Raw genomic sequence first — 19708 nt, forward strand, 5'->3', positions numbered from 1 at the left:
CCCTGTCTCAATCTCTACACCAGACACAACTAGCCCTGTCTCAATCTCTACACCAAACACAACTAGCCCTGTCTCAATCTCTACACCAAACACAACTAGCCCTGTCTCAATCTCTACACCAAACATAACTAACACAACTAACAACTAAAGTTAGTGAGGGAGATATAAGTCTCCAGCTTCAGTGATTTTTGCAGTTCATTCCAGTCATTGGCAGCAGAGAACTGGAAGGAAAGGAGGCCAAAGGAGGAATTGGCTTTGGGGATGACCAGTGAGATATACCTGCTGATTGCTGCACAATCCCTTGACTTGAGACAGCTGTGGCCTTGTTGTGTGACGACAACTCCACATTTTACAGTGGCCTTTTATTGACCCCGGCACAAGGTGCACCTGTGTAATGATCATGCTGTTTAATCAGCTTCTTCATAGGCCACACCTGTCAAGTGGATGGATTACTTTAGCAAAGGATAAATGCTCACTAACAGGGATGAAATACAAATTTGTGCACAACATTTGGTACATTTCTGGGATCTTTTATTTCAGCTCATGGAACATGGGACCAACTCTTTATGCATAGCTGGAGCCCTGAGCTGGAGATATTTTATTTGGCACATCTTAGATAGTAACTTAAAGTTATAAGCAGTGGCGTAGCACTATGAGGCGAGGGGGCCATGAGCTTTAGGGCCCCCCCCCCTCAAATAAAATACACAAAAAATGGGTTGTTGACAGTATTGAAAATCATACCGTGTGAATTTCAGAATACCCCGGCATACAGTATACCGCCCAAACCTAGTGTCAAGTGTAGCCTGTAATGTGAAGGGTTAGGGTTAGTTAACCTGTAATGTGAAGGGTTAGTTAACCTGTAATGTGAAGGGCTAGTTAACCTGTAATGTGAAGGGTTAGTTAACCTGTAATGTGAAGGGTTAGTTAACCTGTAATGTGAAGGGTTAGTTAACCTGTAATGTGAAGGGTTAGTTAACCTGTAATGTGACGGGTTAGTTAACCTGTAATGTGACGGGTTAGTTAACCTGTAATGTGACGGGTTAGTTAACCTGTAATGTGAAGGGCTAGTTAACCTGTAATGTGAAGGGTTAGTTAACCTGTAATGTGAAGGGTTAGTTAACCTGTAATGTGAAGGGTTAGTTAACCTGTAATGTGAAGGGTTAGTTAACCTGTAATGTGACGGGTTAGTTAACCTGTAATGTGACGGGTTAGTTAACCTGTAATGTGACGGGTTAGTTAACCTGTAATGTGACGGGTTAGTTAACCTGTAATGTGAAGGGTTAGTTAACCTGTAATGTGAAGGGTTAGTTAACATGTAATGTGAAGGGTTAGTTAACATGTAATGTGAAGGGCTAGTTAACCTGTAATGTGAAGGGCTAGTTAACCTGTAATGTGAAGGGCTAGTTAACCTGTAATGTGAAGAGCTAGTTAACCTGTAATGTGAAGGGCTAGTTAACCTGTAATGTGAAGGGCTAGTTAACCTGTAATGTGAAGGGCTAGTTAACCTGTAATGTGAAGGGCTAGTTAACCTGTAATGTGAAGGGCTAGTTAACCTGTAATGTGAAGGGCTAGTTAACCTGTAATGTGAAGGGTTAGTTAACCTGTAATGTGAAGGGTTAGTTAACCTGTAATGTGAAGGGCTAGTTAACCTGATGTCACGTTCCTGACCTGTTTTGTATGTGTTAGTTGGTCAGGACGTGAGTTTGGGTGGGCAGTCTATGTTTTCTGTTTCTATGTTGGTTTAAAGGGTGACCTGATATGGCTCTCAATTAGAGGCAGGTGGTTTTCATTTCCTCTGATTGAGAGCCATATTAAGGTAGGTGTTTTCACACTGTTGGTTTGTGGGTGGTTGTCTCCTGTGTCAGTGTCTGTATGTTACGCCACACGGGACTGTTTTCGGTTTTGTTTGTTCGTTCGTTTTATGTAGTCAGTTTTCCTGTTATTGCGTTCTTCGTGTTTCATGTAAGTTCGTCGTCCAGGTCTGTCTACATCGTTTATTTGTTTTGTTAATTATTCAAGTATAGTTAGTTTTTTCGTCTTGTGTAAATAAATTATGTCATCACACAATGCTGCATTTTGGTTCAATCCCTGCTCGAGGAAAGCCGTTACAGAACCACCCACCAATCCAGAACCAAGCAGCGTTTGTACGAGCAGTGGAATACACAGGAATACTGGACTTGGGAGGACGAGCTGGATGGAAAAGGTCCATGGGCACAGCCGGGAGAATATCGCCGTCCCAAAGCTGAGCTGGAGGCAGCTAAAGCAGAGAGGCGGCGATATGAGGAGGCAGCACGGAAGCAAGGCTGGAAGCCGGAGAATCAAGCATTAAACCGCAGATATGAAGGTACGCGGCTAGCAAGGAAGCCTGAGAAGAAACCCCAAGAATTTCTTGGGGGGGGATAAGAGGTAGTGGGCCAAGGGCAGGTAGGAGACCTGCGCCCACTTCCCAGGCTAACCGTGGGGAGCGGGAGTACGGGCAGACACCGTGTTACGCAGTAGAGCGCACGGTGTCTCCTGTACGTGTGCTTAGCCCGGTGCGGGTTATTCCACCTCCCCGCACTGGTAGGCCTAGATTGGGCATTGAGCCAGGTGTCATGAGGCCGGCTCAACGCGTCTGGTCTCCAGTGCGTCTCCTCGGGCCGGCTTACATGGCACCAGCCTTACGCATGGTGTCCCCGGTTCGCCTACATAGCCCGGTGCGGGTTATTCCACCTCCCCGCACTGGTCGGGCGACGGGGAGTATTCAACCAGGTAAGGTTGGGCAGGCTCGGTGCTCAAGGGAGCCAGTACGCCTGCACGGTCCGGTATTTCCGGCGCTACCTCCCCGCCCCAGCCCAGTACCACCAGTACCTCCAGTTCCGGCACCACGCACTAAGCCACCTGTGCGTCTCCAGAGTCCTGTACACACTGTTCCTTCTCCCCGCACTCGTCCTGAGGTGCGTGCCCTTAGCCCGGTACCTCCAGTGCCGGTACCACGCACCAGGCCTATAGTGCGCTTTGAGAGGTCAGTGTGCCCTGTCCCTGCTCCCCGCACTAGCCTGGAAGTGCGTGTCTCCAGTCCGGTGCCTCCAGTTCCGGCACCACGCACCAGGCCTACAGTGCGCCTTATCCGGCCAGAGCCATCCGTCTCCCCAGCGCCATCTGAGCCATCCGTCTCCCCAGCGCCATCTGAGCCATCCGTCTCCCCAGCGCCATCTGAGCCATCCGTCTCCATAGCGCCATCTGAGCCATCCGTCTCCATAGCGCCATCTGAGCCATCCGTCTCCATAGCGCCATCTGAGCCATCCGTCTCCCCAGCGCCATCTGAGCCATCCGTCTCCCCAGCGCCATCTGAGCCATCCGTCTCCCCAGCGCCGTCTGAGCCATCCGTCTGTCCCGAGCCATTAGAGCCGCCCGTCTGTCCCGAGCCGTCAGAGCCGTTCGTCAGTCAGGAGCCGCTAGAGCCGTTCGTCAGTCAGGATCTGCCAGAGCCGCCAACCAGACAGGATCTGCCAGAGCCGCCAACCAGACAGGATCTGCCAGAGCCGCCAACCAGACAGGATCTGCCAGAGCCGCCAACCAGACAGGATCTGCCAGAGCCGCCAACCAGACAGGATCTGCCAGAGCCGCCAACCAGACAGGATCTGCCAGAGCCGCCAACCAGACAGGATCTGCCAGAGCCGCCAGCCAGACAGGATCTGCCAGAGCCGCCAGTGAGCCATGAGCGTCCAGAGCCGTTAGTGAGCCATGAGCGTCCAGAGCCGTCAGCGAGCCATGAGCAGCCAGAGCCGTCAGCGAGCCATGAGCGTCTAGAGCCGTCAGCCTGCCATGAGCGTCCAGAGCCGTCAGCCTGCCATGAGCGTCCAGAGCCGTCAGCCTGCCATGAGCGTCCGGAGCCGTCATTCATCCAGAACTGCCTCTCAGTCCAGAGCTGTCTCTCTGTCCGGAGCTGCCCTTCAGTCCGGAGTTGCCCCTCTATCCTGAGCTACCTCTCTATCCTGAGCTACCTCTCTATCCTGAGCTATCCCTCTGTCCTGAGCTACCTCTCTGTCCTGAGCTACCTTGTCCCGGAGCTGTCCTTTATCTTGGTGTTGCCCCTTAAATTAGGTGGGGGAAATAAGAGGGTGGTCATTCTAAGGGGGAGACGTAAGCTGGGATTGACTATGGTGGGGTGGGGACCTCGCCCAGAGCCTGAGCCACCACCGTGGTCAGATGCCCACCCAGACCCTCCCCTAGACTTTTGGTGGTGCGTTCGGAGTACGCACCTTGAGGGGGGGGTTATGTCACGTTCCTGACCTGTTTTGTATGTGTTAGTTGGTCAGGACGTGAGTTTGGGTGGGCAGTCTATGTTTTCTGTTTCTATGTTGGTTTAAAGGGTGACCTGATATGGCTCTCAATTAGAGGCAGGTGGTTTTCATTTCCTCTGATTGAGAGCCATATTAAGGTAGGTGTTTTCACACTGTTGGTTTGTGGGTGGTTGTCTCCTGTGTCAGTGTCTGTATGTTACGCCACACGGGACTGTTTTCGGTTTTGTTTGTTCGTTCGTTTTATGTAGTCAGTTTTCCTGTTATTGCGTTCTTCGTGTTTCATGTAAGTTCGTCGTCCAGGTCTGTCTACATCGTTTATTTGTTTTGTTAATTATTCAAGTATAGTTAGTTTTTTCGTCTTGTGTAAATAAATTATGTCATCACACAACGCTGCATTTTGGTTCAATCCCTGCTCCTCCTCTTCGGATGAAGAGGAGGAGGAAAGCCGTTACACCTGTAATGTGAAGGGCTAGTTAACCTGTAATGTGAAGGGCTAGTTAACCTGTAATGTGAAGGGCTAGTTAACCTGTAATGTGAAGGGCTAGTTAACCTGTAATGTGAAGGGCTAGTTAACCTGTAATGTGAAGGGCTAGTTAACCTGTAATGTGAAGGGTTAGTTAACCTGTAATGTGAAGGGTTAGGTAACCTGTAATGTGAAGGGTTAGTTAACCTGTAATGTGAAGGGTTAGTTAACCTGTAATGTGAAGGGTTAGTTAACCTGTAATGTGAAGGGTTAGTTAACCTGTAATGTGAAGGGTTAGTTAACCTGTAATGTGAAGGGTTAGGGTTAGTTGACCTGTAATGTGAAGGGTTAGTTAACCTGTAATGTGAAGGGTTAGTTAACCTGTAATGTGAAGGGTTAGTTAACCTGAAATGTGAAGGAGGGTTAGTTAACCTGTAATGTGAAGGAGGGTTAGTTAACCTGTAATGTGAAGGGTTAGTTGACCTGTAATGTGAAGGGTTAGGGTTAGTTAACCTGTAATGTGAAGGGTTAGTTGACCTGTAATGTGAAGGAATAGGGTTAGTTGACCTGTAATGTGAAGGGTTAGTTAACCTGAAATGTGAAGGAGGGTTAGTTAACCTGTAATGTGAAGGGTTAGTTGACCTGTAATGTGAAGGGTTAGGGTTAGTTAACCTGTAATGTGAAGGGTTAGTTGACCTGTAATGTGAAGGGTTAGTTAACCTGAAATGTGAAGGAGGGTTAGTTAACCTGTAATGTGAAGGGTTAGTTAACCTGTAATGTGAAGGGTTAGTTGACCTGTAATGTGAAGGGTTAGGGTTAGTTAACCTGTAATGTGAAGGGTTAGTTGACCTGTAATGTGAAGGGTTAGGGTTAGTTAACCTGTAATGTGAAGGGTTAGTTAACCTGTAATGTGAAGGGTAAGTTAACCTGTAATGTGAAGGGTTAGTTAACCTGTAATGTGAAGGGTAAGTTAACCTGTAATGTGAAGGGTAAGTTAACCTGTAATGTGAAGGGTTAGTTGACCTGTAATGTGAAGGGTTAGTTAACCTGTAATGTGAAGGGTTAGTTAACCTGTAATGTGAAGGGTTAGTTAACCTGTAATGTGAAGGGTTAGGGTTAGTTAACCTGTTATGTCCTGTTATAATAATGTGTCTCTCTCTAGGTGGAGACCAGGGCCTGTTAACCTGTTAACCTGTTATAATAATGTGTCTCTCTCTAGGTGGTGACGGGGTCCGGTCGTCAGGAGGCCCACAAGACAGACCATGAGTACAGGAAGCTGTTTGACCTGTCTCTGCAGGGGATGCAGCTACTGTCCCAGTGGAGCGCACACGTCATGGAAGTGGTGAGTGACCTCTAACCTTAACCCTGACCACAACCTGTTGTTGGGAACACTCCAGCCCATTAAGTCTCTGGTGGGGACTGGGAACACTCCAGCCCATCAGGTCTCTGGTTGGGACTGGGAACACTCCAGCCCATCAGGTCTCTGGTGGGGACTGGGAACACTCCAGCCCATCAGGTCTCTGGTGGGGACTGGGAACACTCCAGCCCATCAGGTCTCTGGTAGGGACTGGGAACACTCCAGCCCATTAAGTCTCTGGTGGGGACTGGGAACACTCCAGCCCATCAGGTCTCTGGTGGGGACTGGGAACACTCCAGCCCATCAGGTCTCTGGTGGGGACTGGGAACACTCCAGCCCATCAGGTCTCTGGTTGGGACTGGGAACACTCCAGCCCATCAGGTCTCTGGTTGGGACTGGGAACACTCCAGCCCATCAGGTCTCTGGTTGGGACTGGGAACACTCCAGCCCATCAGGTCTCTGGTAGGGAACACTCCAGCCCATCAGGTCTCTGGTAGGGAACACTCCAGCCCATCAGGTCTCTGGTAGGGAACACTCCAGCCCATCAGGTCTCTGGTGGGGACTGGGAACACTCCAGCCCATCAGGTCTCTGTTGGGGACTGGGAACACTCCAGCCCATCAGGTCTCTGGTAGGGACTGGGAACACTCCAGCCCATCAGGTCTCTGGTGGGGACTGGGAACACTCCAGCCCATCAGGTCTCTGGTGGGGACTGGGAACACTCCAGCCCATCAGGTCTCTGGTGGGGACTGGGAACACTCCAGCCCATCAGGTCTCTGGTTGGGACTGGGAACACTCCAGCCCATTAAGTCTCTGGTGGGGACTGGGAACACTCCAGCCCATTAAGTCTCTGGTGGGGACTGGGAACACTCCAGCCCATCAGGTCTCTGGTGGGGACTGGGAACACTCCAGCCCATCAGGTCTCTGGTGGGGACTGGGAACACTCCAGCCCATCAGGTCTCTGGTAGGGACTGGGAACACTCCAGCCCATCAGGTCTCTGGTTGGGACTGGGAACACTCCAGCCCATCAGGTCTCTGGTTGGGACTGGGAACACTCCAGCCCATCAGGTCTCTGGTAGGGAACACTCCAGCCCATCAGGTCTCTGGTAGGGAACACTCCAGCCCATCAGGTCTCTGGTAGGGAACACTCCAGCCCATCAGGTCTCTGGTAGGGACTGGGAACACTCCAGCCCATCAGGTCTCTGGTGGGGACAGGGAACACTCCAGCCCATCAGGTCTCTGGTGGGGACTGGGAACACTCCAGCCAATCAGGTCTCTGGTGGGGACTGGTTTATCTCCCAAAACAAGATTTTGGATTGGATGTGTATGAACCCTTTGTATCAGGCAGGTTTGTGTCTCTGCAGAGTGATGATGCTGTTAAGCTGTCAGTGAAGATACTGTGAGACACTGGGGCAGCCCAGTCCTTCATTCTGGAGGGCGTTTTGCCTTTGTCTGACACTTCAGTAACTGGTTACAGTGTGTTAGTACAAGGCAACTGGTTACAGTGTGTTAGTACAAGGCAACTGGTTACAGTGTGTTAGTACAAGGCAACTGGTTACAGTGTGTTAGTACAAGGCAACTGGTTACAGTGTGTTAGTACAAGGCAACTGGTTACAGTGTGTTAGTACAAGGCATGGAGATGGGTTGCATGGAAGTTCCTTTGTATAATGTGGAACTAGAGTCTGATCTTATTTCTGGTTCCGTTGTCGTTGGAGTGAGGCCTAGCCTACCGGTGAAGCGGGCCTCATTCTTCAGGCCTCGTCAGAAACAGGATGTTTGTGTCTTACTGTAAATCCTATCATGTTTGTACCAGTTCCACCTTTGCAGCCTATTCCTGCTTTCGACTAACCTTTCAGCATCCTGGTGAAATTATTGTCAACGTTTGAACTTCCGCAGGTAGGCTAAATTTCATGTCAAAGGTCTTCCAGCAAGTGCTACAGCAGTTAGGTGTTATCCATTGCCCCTCTAGTGCCCTCTACCACCCAGAGTCTCTAGTGCCCTCTACCACCCGGAGTCTCTAGTGCCCTCTACCACCCGGAGTCTCTAGTGCCCTCTACCACCCGGAGTCTCTAGTGCCCTCTACCACCCGGAGTCTCTAGTGCCCTCTACCACCCGGAGTCTCAAGGTGCTCTTGAGAGGTTTCATCAGACTTTGATGTTGAGTGCTTACTGCTTTGAGTTTGAGAAAGACTGGGATGAAGGGGTCTTGTGCTGTTTGTAGCATGGGAGGTTGTTCAGGAATCTCTTGGTTTTAGTACGAATGAGCTCGTGTTTGGACATAATGCCAGAGGTCCTTTGAGCTTGCTGAGAGAGGGGTTGTTGCAGGGTGATGCTGCAAACAGCACTAAAACAAATCTGTTCAAGCTGTTTCGCAGCTGCCAACCTGACAGTGAACCTGTCAAAGAGTGAAATAGCCAGAGCTACAGTGAAGTATCTCGGCACAGTGGAGGGGCAAGGGAAAGTCTGATCGGTCCCGGCACGTGGAGGCCATCCATAACCTTCCAGTGCCAGCTTCTTGCCAGGACCTGTGACCATTCTTGGGAATGGCTGGCTACTACTGGACTTTTTGCCAGAACTTCGCCCAGGTTGTTGCGCCACTTACAGATTTGACCAGTCCTAAAGTCGTTTTCTGTTGGAGCCCAGACTGTCAGCAGGCTTTTGAGAAGACAAGACCCCTTTTGGTCTCTGCACCGGTGCTTTGTACACCGATGCCAGCAATGTAGGAGCAGGGGCTGTGTTCCTACAGAAAGATGATAACAGTGTTGAACACCCTGTGGTGTACATTTCAAAGACATTGGCCTCATATCAGAAACACTACTAGACTATCGAGAAGGAGACGCTTGTTTTGGTACTGGCTCTTCAGCACTTTGAGGTTTATGTATTGTCTCTACCCCTATGGTGGTCTATACCGATCATAACCCTCTCATTTTCCTGCAAAAGACGAGCTCCACAAACCACTGACTCCTTCGCTATATACAGTGAGGGAAAAAAGTATTTGATCCCCTGCTGATTTTGTACGTTTGCCCACTGACAAAGAAATGATCAGTCTATAATTTTAATGGTAGGTTTATTTGAACAGTGAGAGACAGAATAACAACAAAAATATCCAGAAAAACGCATGTCAAAAATGTTATAAATTGATTTGCATTTTAATGAGGGAAATAAGTATTTGACCCCCTCTCAATCAGAAAGATTTCTGGCTCCCAGGTGTCTTTCATACAGGTAACGAGCTGAGATTAGGAGCACACTCTTAAAGGGAGTGCTCCTAATCTCAGTTTCTTACCTGTATAAAAGACACCTGTCCACAGAAGCAATCAATCAATCAGATTCCAAACTCTCCACCATGGCCAAGACCAAAGAGCTCTCCAAGGATGTCAGGGACAAGATTGTAGATCTACACAAGGCTGGAATGGGCTACAAGACCATTGCCAAGCAGCTTGGTGAGAAGGTGATTATTCGCAAATGGAAGAAACACAAAAGAACTGTCAAACTCCCTTGGCCTAGGGCTCCATGAAAGATCTCACCTCGTGGAGTTGCAATGATCATGAGAATGGTGAGGAATCAGCCCAGAACTACACAGGAGGATCTTGTCAATGATATCAAGGCAGCTGGGACCATAGTCACCAAGAAAACAATTGGTAACACACTACGCCGTGAAGGACTGAAATCCTGCAGCGCCCGCAAGGTCCCCCTGCTCAAGAAAGCACATATACATGCCCGTCTGAAGTTTGCCAATGAACATCTGAATGATTCAGAGGACAACTGGGTGAACGTGTTGTGGTCAGACGAGACCAAAATTGAGTTCTTTGGCATCAACTCAACTTGCCGTGTTTGGAGGAGGAGGAATGCTGCCTATGACCCCAAGAAACCATCCCCACCGTCAAACATGGAGGTGGAAACATTATGCTTTGGGGGTGTTTTTCTGCTAAGGGGACAGGACAACTTCACCGCATCAAAGGGACGATGGACGGGGCCATGTACCGTCAAATCTTGGGTGAAAACCTCCTTCCCTCAGCCAGGGTATTGAAAATGGGTCGTGGATGGGTATTCCAGCATGACAATGACCCAAAACACACGGCCAAGGCAACAAAGGAGTGGCTCAAGAAAAAGCACATTAAGGTCCTGGAGTGGCCTAGCCAGTCTCCAGACCTTAATCCCATAGAAAATCTGTGGAGGGAGCTGAAGGTTCGAGTTGCCAAACGTCAGCCTCGAAACCTTAATGACTTGAAGAAGATCTGCAAAGAGGAGTGGGACAAAATCCCTCCTGAGATGTGTGCAAACCTGGTGGCCAACTACAAGAAACATCTGACCTCTGTGATTGCCAACAAGGGTTTTGCCACCAAGTACTAAGTCATGTTTTGCAGAGGGGTCAAATACTTATTTCCCTCATTAAAATGCAAATCAATTTATAAAATTTTTGACATGCGTTTTTCTGGATTTTTTTGTTGATATTCTGTCTCTCACTGTTCAAATAAACCTACCATTAAAATTACAGACTGATCATTTCAATGTCAGTGGGCAAACGAACAAAATCAGCAGGGGATCAAATACTTTTTTCCCTCACTGTACAGGGGGTACCGGTACAGAGTCAATGTGCGGGGCCACCGGTATCGAGGTAACATGTACATGTATGTAGAGTTATTAAAGTGACTATGCATAGATAATAACAGAGAGTAGCAACAGCGTAAAAGGGGGGAATGGCAATGCAGTAGTCTTATGGCTTGGGGGTAGAAGCTGTTTAGAAGCCTCATGGACCTAGACTTGGCTCTCCAGTACCACTTGCCGGTGTTTCCCCTTGAAATCAGACATGTCTGTGGTAAGGAGGAGATGATTGTGGACTACAGGAAAAGAAGGACCGAGCACACCCCCCATTCTCAAGCACATCTTCTACCCCCAAGCCGTAAGACTCCAGCCACCCTGGTCATATACTGTTCTCTCTGCTACCACACGGCAAGCGGTACCGGAGCGCCAAGTCTAGGACCAAAAGGCTTCTAAACAGCTTCTACCCCCAAGCAATAAGACTCCTGAATAGCTAATCAAATGGCTACCCAGACTATTTGCATTGCCCCTTTCTACGCTGCTGCTACTCTCTGTTATCATCTATGCATAGTCACTTTAATAACTCTACCTACATGTACATATTACCTCGATACCGGTGGCCCCGCACATTGACTCTGTACCGTAACACCTGTATATAGCCTCACTATTGTTATTTACTTCTGCTCTTTAATTATTTGTTATTCTAATCTCTTACTTTTTTTGTTGTTGGTATTTTCTTAAAACTGTATTGTAAGTTAAGGGCTTGTAAGTAAGCATTTCACTGTAAGGTCTACTACACCTGTTGTATTCGGGTCATGTGACAACTTTTTATTTGATTTGATAATGATGAGGATGATGATGATGATGATGATGATGACAACTCTTCTTCTTCCTGCAGTACTCGTGGAAGCTGGTTCATCCAACGGATAAGTACTCTAACAAGGAGTGTCCTGACAACGCGGAGGAGTATGAACGAGCTACACGATACAACTACACCATTGAGGAGAAGTTTGCCCTTGTCGAGGTCAGTTTACTACCTTTTCCCCTCCACAATCTGTCTGTTGGCCAATCACCCTACATGACCTAGCCTGGTCGTGACCTAGCCTGGTCGTTACCTAGCCTGGTCCTTACCTAGCCTGGTCGTGACCTAGGCTGGTCGTGACCTAGCCTGGTCGTGACCTAGCCTGGTCGTTACCTAGCCTGGACGTTACCTAGCCTGGTCCTTACCTAGCCTGGTCCTTACCTAGCCTGGTCGTGACCTAGCCTGGTCGTGACCTAGCCTGGTCACTACTTAGCCTGGTCGTTACCTAGCCTGGACGTTACCTAGCCTGGTCGTGACCTAGCCTGGTCGTGACCTAGCCTGGTCGTGACCTAGCCTGGTCGTGACCTAGCCTGGTCACTACTTAGCCTGGTCGTTACCTAGCCTGGACGTTACCTAGCCTGGTCGTTACCTAACCTGGTCGTTACCTAGCCTGGACGTTACCTAGCCTGGACGTTACCTAGCCTGGACGTTACCTAGCCTGGACGTTACCTAGCCTGGTCGTTACCTAGCCTGGTCGTTACCTAGCCTGGTCGTTACCTAGCCTGGTCGTTACCTAGCCTGGACGTTACCTAGCCTGGTCGTTACCTAGCCTGGTCGTTACCTAGCCTGGTCGTTACCTAGCTTGGTCGTTACCTAGGCTGGTCGTTACCTAGCCTGGTCATTTCCTAGCCTGGTCCCATATCTGTTTCTGCTGTCTAGCCAGCTGTTCTGGTCGTTACCTAGCCTGGTCCCTCCTGTGGTCCTAGGACTTCCATAGGAGTTGGCGAGACGGCACAAATCATCTCTAACTCTAACTTGACTACTTTGTTACAACTGCTGATATAACAAAGGCTTTATAAATGTATGTCTGAGGTGTCTAATTAACCTGTCTCTAGGTGTGTTAGACTAACTAACCTGTCTCTAGGTGTGTCTCTAATTAACCTGTATCTAATTAACCTGTCTCTAGGTGTGTTAGACTAACTAACCTGTCTCTAGGTGTGTCTCTAATTAACCTGTCTCTAATTAACCTGTCTCTAGGTGTGTTAGAGACTAACTCTGAGGTGTTCCTTCCCTCCAGGTGATGGCCATGATAAAGGGTTTGCAGGTTCTGATGGGTCGTATGGAGTCGGTGTTTAACCACGCTATCCGCCACACCATCTACTCAGTCCTGCAGGACTTCGCCCAGCTCACCCTGAGAGACCCGCTACGGCAGGCCATCAAGAAGAAGAAGAACGTGGTACAGAGGTACGACGGAACAAACGGGACCGCACAAAACATCCTGGGGGGGGACCAGTTCTCCAGCTACTGAGTGTGCAGGCTTTTGTTCCTATCCTGCTGTAACACCTCCAGTGTCAGAGTTGCAGACCCCTGATGATGTGGACTCTGCTGAGTTTTTTTGATGTATTTTGTGCTGTTCTCTCCCCAGTGTCCTGCAGGCCATCAGGAAGACCATCTGTGATTGGGAGGCAGGACGTGAGCCCCACAACGACCCGGCCCTGCGAGGAGAGAAGGATCCCAAGGGAGGGTTTGGCATCAAGGTCCCCCGCCGCGCTGTCGGCCCCTCCAGCACACAGGTCTGCCACAGCTCTGTCTCTACGATTACTACTTCAGACAGCCATCTCTTTATCCTGCCTTTATTTCTCACACATTGTCCCCTTTTTTACCATCACAGCCTCCTATCCTTGTCATATCATGACATCATACCATAGTCGTTCTCACAGTGCCTATATAACCTAAACTGTAATCTGGCGGAAAATGTATCAGCTGTACCATAGCATGAGCTTTTTCTAGATCACTAATGATCTGTTATGTTATAAATGACAGAGTTATAGTCTGTTATAGTTATATATATATATATATTATATATAGTTATAGCCTAGTCCTGCGTTCCAGGAGTATCACTAATCTCCTTTCTAGAGAGAGAATGAGCCCAGCTAGCACATAGCGTTCTGAGAACCATGTTTCTCAGAGCTTGGTGAGAACTGTGATTGTCTATGATTATTTGGCATACAACCTTCCCACAATGCTCTGGGAATGGTGCAGGATAGTTGCTTGTCTTTGGAACATTCTAAACACATTTAAGGAACTACACCCCAAAAAATTATATTTCCTTATTTTATTGCTTTAACACACGTGTCAAACTCATTCCACGGAGGGCTGAGAGGCCACTCCTCCCTTGTGCTTGATTGATGAATTAAGGTCACTAATTAGTAAATAATTAGTAAATAACTATCCTCAACCGGGTTGTCTCCGTCTTAATTTGAAAGGGATAACCACAAACCCGCAGACACTAGGCCCTCCGTGGAATGAGTTTGACACCCCGGCTTTAACAGAACGTTTCATAAAAGTTCAAACATGGTTACATTTTAATTTCAGCTTTGATAACGTTCTAGGAATGTTCTCAAATAGTTCGGAGAACGTTAACAAACAATGTTCTTCTGTGGGAATTTCAGCGCTTCCACAGAACATTCCACACAAGTTCCCATGTGGTTCTATTTAATGTCGTATTTTTACTAAAAAGTTTTTATTTTTATTTTTATGTATGACTTTAGCGATGTTCTCAGAATGTTCAGAGAAGATGTTTCACTTTTATGTCCGTTCTTGACAAAATTCTGGGAAATTTTATTGTGCACATTAAAATCAATAAGCTTTAAATTCCGTTCTCAGAACATGATAAAATCGTTCCATTAAAAACCACAAGAAAATGTTAGTAACATTCAGAGAACGTTTTTAAGAATGTAATTAAAAATTCTGTTCTCAGCATCAACAAAATTCTCTCTATCCTCTATCTTGTTAACCTCTCTAGGAGGTGTGGGACGGTAGCGTCCCACCTGGCCAACATCCGGTGAAATTGCAGAGCGCCAAATTCAAATTAAATTACTATAAATATTTAACTTTCATGAAATCACAAGTGTAATACATCAAAATAAAGCTTAACTTGTTGTTAATCCAGCCGCCGTGTCAGATTTCAAAAAGGCTTTACGGCGAAAGCAAATCATGCGATTATCTGAGGACAGCGCTCAGCTCACAAAACATTACGTACAGTTACCAGCTAAGTAGATTAGTCACGAAAGTCAGAAATAGCAATAAAATGAATCACTTACCTTTGATGATCTTTGTATGGTTGCACTCAAGACTCCCAGTTACACAATAAATGTTTGTTTTGTTTCAATAAAGTCCCTCTTTATATCCAAAAACCTCAATTTTGTTGGCGCGTTTTGTTCAGTAATCCAATGGCTCAAAAGCGGTCACGAGGCAGACGAAAATTCCAAATAGTATCCGTAAAGTTCGTAGAAACATGTCAAACAATGCTTATAATCAATCCTCAGGTTGTTTTTTTAGCCTAAATAATCGATAATATTTCAATAGCGTCGTCAATATAAAAGAAAAACAAGAAAGGCCCGCTCTCGGTCGCGCGCAGGAAACATCACACTGTCCACTGACTCAAAGTTGTCATTCTCCCTCATTTGTCAGAATAAAAGCATTAGCCTGAAACAATGTCTAAAGACTGTTCACAACTAGTGGAAGACATAGGGAACGGAATCTGGGTGCTATCTCTTTAAATGGTAGATAGGCTTTCAATGGAAAAACAGCCATTTCAAACTAATGGCACTTTCTGGATGGATTTTCGCCTGCCATTTTCGCCTGCCATTTCAGTTCTGTTATACGCACAGACATTATTTTAACAGTTTTGGAAACATTAGAGTGTTTTCTATCCAAATCTACCAATTATATGCATACCCTAGCTTCTGGGCTTGAGTAGCAGGCAGTTTACTTTGGGCACGCCTTTCATCCGGAGGTGAAAATAGTGCCCCCTACCCTAGTGAGGTTAAGTGTGTTCAGGTGTGTTGGCCACCTGATGTTAATAGTGCTTGCTTCCTTTGAAAGGGGGTCTGTTTGAATAGATCAACATGGCATGCTAGCTCCCTCCCGGTGGCACAGTGGACTAATTCCATGGATAAAGAACAGAAGATCATAGGTTCGAATCTCACCGATGCCGTGTAACAATAAATACATAAAAAGGTGTTTGTATTATTATTGCCTGTCTGTGCTTGGAATTCAAAAACGTTAACCCAAAATAAGCTAGCGGTGTTATTAATCGTCTTATTGAAACATTCAGTAAAGGTTAAGGAAGTCTTTTAAAAAACAACTAAATAGTCTATAATTTCAGTTCTCCGAGCGGTAATAAAACCTCCCAGGACAACGTTCTCAGAACCTCCCTGGAACCAGAGTAAAACGTTCTCAGAACCTCCCTGCAACCCAAAAATAAATGTTCCTAGAACAGGCACAATGTTCACTACTGTTCTCAGAACGTTTAAAAAAAAAAAACTGTCAGGAAACGTATGGCTTTGTTCCCACAACCAATGTCAAACCAAAAACATATGTTGCCACAACGTCCAAGCTGGGAGAGCTCTATGCAACGGGTGTTGATCCAGCCTGAAGCCATGTTGTTTCTCACTACACTTTGAAGCAGTCGAACGGCAGTCGAACGTAATCAAATCAAATGTATTTATAAAGCCCTTTTTGAACCTGTAGACCGATAAGCGGTACCAATCAACTGTGTTTTCAGAGGTTGACCATTAACATTCCTAAGACCAACCAGAAGTTAGTTACATACAGAACAGTTTTTGGTGGCGACTAACCAGAAGTTAGTTACATACAGAACAGTTTTTGGTGGCGACTAACCAGAAGTTAGTTACATACAGAACAGTTTTGGTGGCGACTAACCAGAAGTTAGTTACATACAGAACAGTTTTGGTGGCGACTAACCAGAAGTTGAACATTAAACCTTTTATCTGTCAGTCATATATAATTTCTCCTCTTCCCCTCCTCCTCCTCTTCCTCTCCTCCTCCTCTCATCCTCCTCTTCCTCTCCTCTCCTCCTCCTCCTCTTCCTCTCCTCTATCCTCCTCTCCTCTATCCTCTCCTCCTCCTCCTCTGTAGCTGTACATGGTTCGTACCATGCTGGAGTCTCTGATAGCTGATAAGAGTGGTTCTAAGAAGACTCTCCGCAGCAGTCTGGAGGGACCCACCATCATGGACATGGAGAAGTTCCACAGAGAGTCCTTCTTCTACACACACCTGCTCAACTTCAGCGGTACGGACTTTACAGAACCGTCCTGCTCCGTCTGTCCCCCTGTCCCCTCTCTAACCCTCTGTCTGTCCGCCTGTCCCCTCTCTAACCCTCTGTCTGTCCCCCTGTCCCCTCTCTAACCCTTTGTCCCCTCTCTAACCCTCTGTCTGTCCCCTCTCTAACCCTCTGTCTGTCCCCCGTCCCCTCTCTAACCCTCCGTCTGTCCCCCTGTCCCCTCCCCCTGTCCTCCTGTCCCCTCTCTAACCCTCTGTCTGTCCCCCTGTCCCCTCTCTAACCCTCTGTCTGTCCCCCTGTCCCCTCTCTAACCCTTTGTCCCCTCTCTAACCCTCTGTCTGTCCCCTCTCTAACTCTATGTCTGTCCCCCGTCCCCTCTCTAACCCTCCGTCTGTCCCCCTGTCCCCTCCCCCTGTCCCCTCTCTAACCCTCTGTCTGTCCCCCTGTCCCCTCTCTAACCCTCTGTCTGTCCCCCTGTCCCCTCTCTAACCCTCTGTCTGTCCCCCTGTCCCCTCTCTAACCCTCTGTCTGTCCCCCTGTCCCCTCTCTAACCCTCTGTCTGTCCCCCTGTCCCCTCTCTAACCCTCCGTCTGTCCCCCTGTCCCCTCTCTAACCCTTTGTCCCCTCTCTAACCCTCTGTCTGTCCCCTCTCTAACCCTCTGTCTGTCCCCCTGTCCCCTCTCTAACCCTCTGTCTGTCCCCCTGTCCCCTCTCTAACCCTCTGTCTGTCCCCTCTCTAACCCTTTGTCCCCTCTCTAACCCTCTGTCTGTCCCCTCTCTAACCCTCTGTCTGTCCCCCTGTCCCCTCTCTAACCCTCTGTCTGTCCCCCTGTCCCCTCTCTAACCCTCTGTCTGTCCCCCTGTCCCCTCCCTAACAGAGACCCTGCAGCAGTGCTGTGACCTGTCTCAGCTGTGGTTTAGAGAGTTCTTCCTGGAGCTGACCATGGGTCGCAGGATCCAGTTCCCCATCGAGATGTCCATGCCCTGGATCCTCACAGACCACATTCTGGAGACCAAGGAGGCCTCTATGATGGAGTAAGACACTGTTTAGAGCACTGTGTGTGTGTCCGTCCGTCCGTCCATGCCCTGTAACCTCAAGGAGGCCTCTATGATGGAGTAAGACACCATGTTAGACCACTGTGTGTGTGTGTGTTTCCGTCCGACACACACACTACTGTTGGGCGGTTTCCAGATTTTCATACCGTCTTTCTCTCATTCCAGGATTTACGGTATTACCGGCTTAGTACACAAGGGGGTGCCAAAAACAAACTACAAAAATACCATTGGTATTTTGGTAAAAAAATACCAAAATACCAATACCGTCGATTCCCAGAATGCTAACTAAATTAGCACAAGCTATATCGCATTTCCATGGAGGCTGCTAGCTAAATATGCTAACAAGCGCAAACGAAAATAAATGAATTGTGAAGACAGGCAGTCTCATCAAGTTATACATATAGGAGCTACCAAATGTAATTTCAAATTAAATCAAACTTTATGTAGATAGAGGTAAAGTGACGATGCATAGACAATAAATAGCGAGTAGCAGCAGTGTAAGAACAAAGGGGGGGGGGGGTCAATGTAAATGGTCTGCGTGGCCATTTTATTAATTGTTCAGGAGTCTTATGGCTTGGGGATAGAAGCTGTTTAGGAGCCTCTTGGACCTAGACTTGGCGCTCCGGTACCGCTTGCCGTGTGGTAGCAGAGAGAACAGTATATAACCAGGATGGCTAGAGTCTTTGACAATTCTTTGGTCTAGTATAGAGGTCCTGGATGGAAGGAAGCTTGGCCCCAGTGATGTACTGGGCCGTACGCACTACCCTCTGTAGCATCTTACTGTCAGATGCCGAGCAGTTGCCATAGGTGATGCAACCGGCCAGGATGCTCTCGATGGTGCAGCTGTACAACTGACGATCTGGGGACCCATGCCAAATCTCCTGAGGGGGAAAAGGTGTTGTCGTGCCCTCTTCACGACTGTCTGGGTGTGTTTGGACCATGATAGTTTGTTGTTGATGTAGACGCCAAGGAACTTGACGCTCTCAACCTGCTCCACTACAGCCCCGTCGATGAGAATGGGGGCGTGTTCGGTCCTCCTTTTCCTGTAGTCCACGATCATCTCCTTTGTCTTGATCACGTTGAGGGAGAGGTTGTCTCACAAAATCTATATCCTGTCCTCTCTCTATTGCTACAAAATGAAATGTATTTTTTTGTAAACCTTCTCTGTCCTGCAGGTATGTGCTGTACCCTCTGGACCTTTATAATGACAGTGCCCACTACGCCCTGACCAAGTTCAAGAAGCAGTTCCTCTACGATGAGATTGAAGCAGAGGTATATAGTTCACCATTAGACTAGTCATCACTACAGCAGAGGTATAGTTCACCATTAGACTAGTCATCACTACAGCAGAGGTATATAGTTCACCATTAGACTAGTCATCACTACAGCAGAGGTATATAGTTCACCATTAGACTAGTCATCACTACAACAGAGGTATATAGTTCACCATTAGACTAGTCATCACTACAGCAGAGGTATATAGTTCACCATTAGACTAGTCATCACTACAGCAGAGGTATAGTTCACCATTATACTAGTCATCACTACAGCAGAGGTATAGTTCACCATTATACTAGTCATCACTACAGCAGAGGTATAGTTCACCATTAGACTAGTCATCACTACAGCAGAGGTATATAGTTCACCATTAGACTAGTCATCACTACAGCAGAGGTATATAGTTCACCATTAGACTAGTCATCACTACAGCAGAGGTATAGTTCACCATTAGACTAGTCATCACTACAGCAGAGGTATATAGTTCACCATTAGACTAGTCATCACTACAGCAGAGGTATAGTTCACCATTAGACTAGTCATCACTACAGCAGAGGTATAGTTCACCATTATACTAGTCATCACTACAGCAGAGGTATAGTTCACCATTATACTAGTCATC

At 47.6% G+C, this 19708-nt stretch overlaps 1 protein-coding gene across 4 annotated transcripts in view; it reads left to right on the top strand.

The window, feature by feature from the left end:
- Positions 1 to 19708, top strand: part of LOC139539378 (cytoplasmic FMR1-interacting protein 1 homolog) — a 107169-nt gene that overhangs the window by 62297 nt on the left and 25164 nt on the right. For all 4 annotated transcript variants that reach the window (XM_071342253.1, XM_071342255.1, XM_071342254.1 and 1 more), the window contains 7 exons: positions 5969 to 6091; positions 11541 to 11666; positions 12742 to 12908; positions 13090 to 13237; positions 16608 to 16761; positions 17631 to 17787; positions 18984 to 19080. In XM_071342253.1, the coding sequence (XP_071198354.1) occupies positions 5969 to 6091; positions 11541 to 11666; positions 12742 to 12908; positions 13090 to 13237; positions 16608 to 16761; positions 17631 to 17787; positions 18984 to 19080 (972 nt within the window). The remainder of the gene's footprint in view (positions 1 to 5968; positions 6092 to 11540; positions 11667 to 12741; positions 12909 to 13089; positions 13238 to 16607; positions 16762 to 17630; positions 17788 to 18983; positions 19081 to 19708) is intronic.

The sequence above is a fragment of the Salvelinus alpinus genome, chromosome 15 (genome assembly GCF_045679555.1).
Source record: "Salvelinus alpinus chromosome 15, SLU_Salpinus.1, whole genome shotgun sequence".
Lineage (NCBI taxonomy): Eukaryota > Metazoa > Chordata > Actinopteri > Salmoniformes > Salmonidae > Salvelinus > Salvelinus alpinus.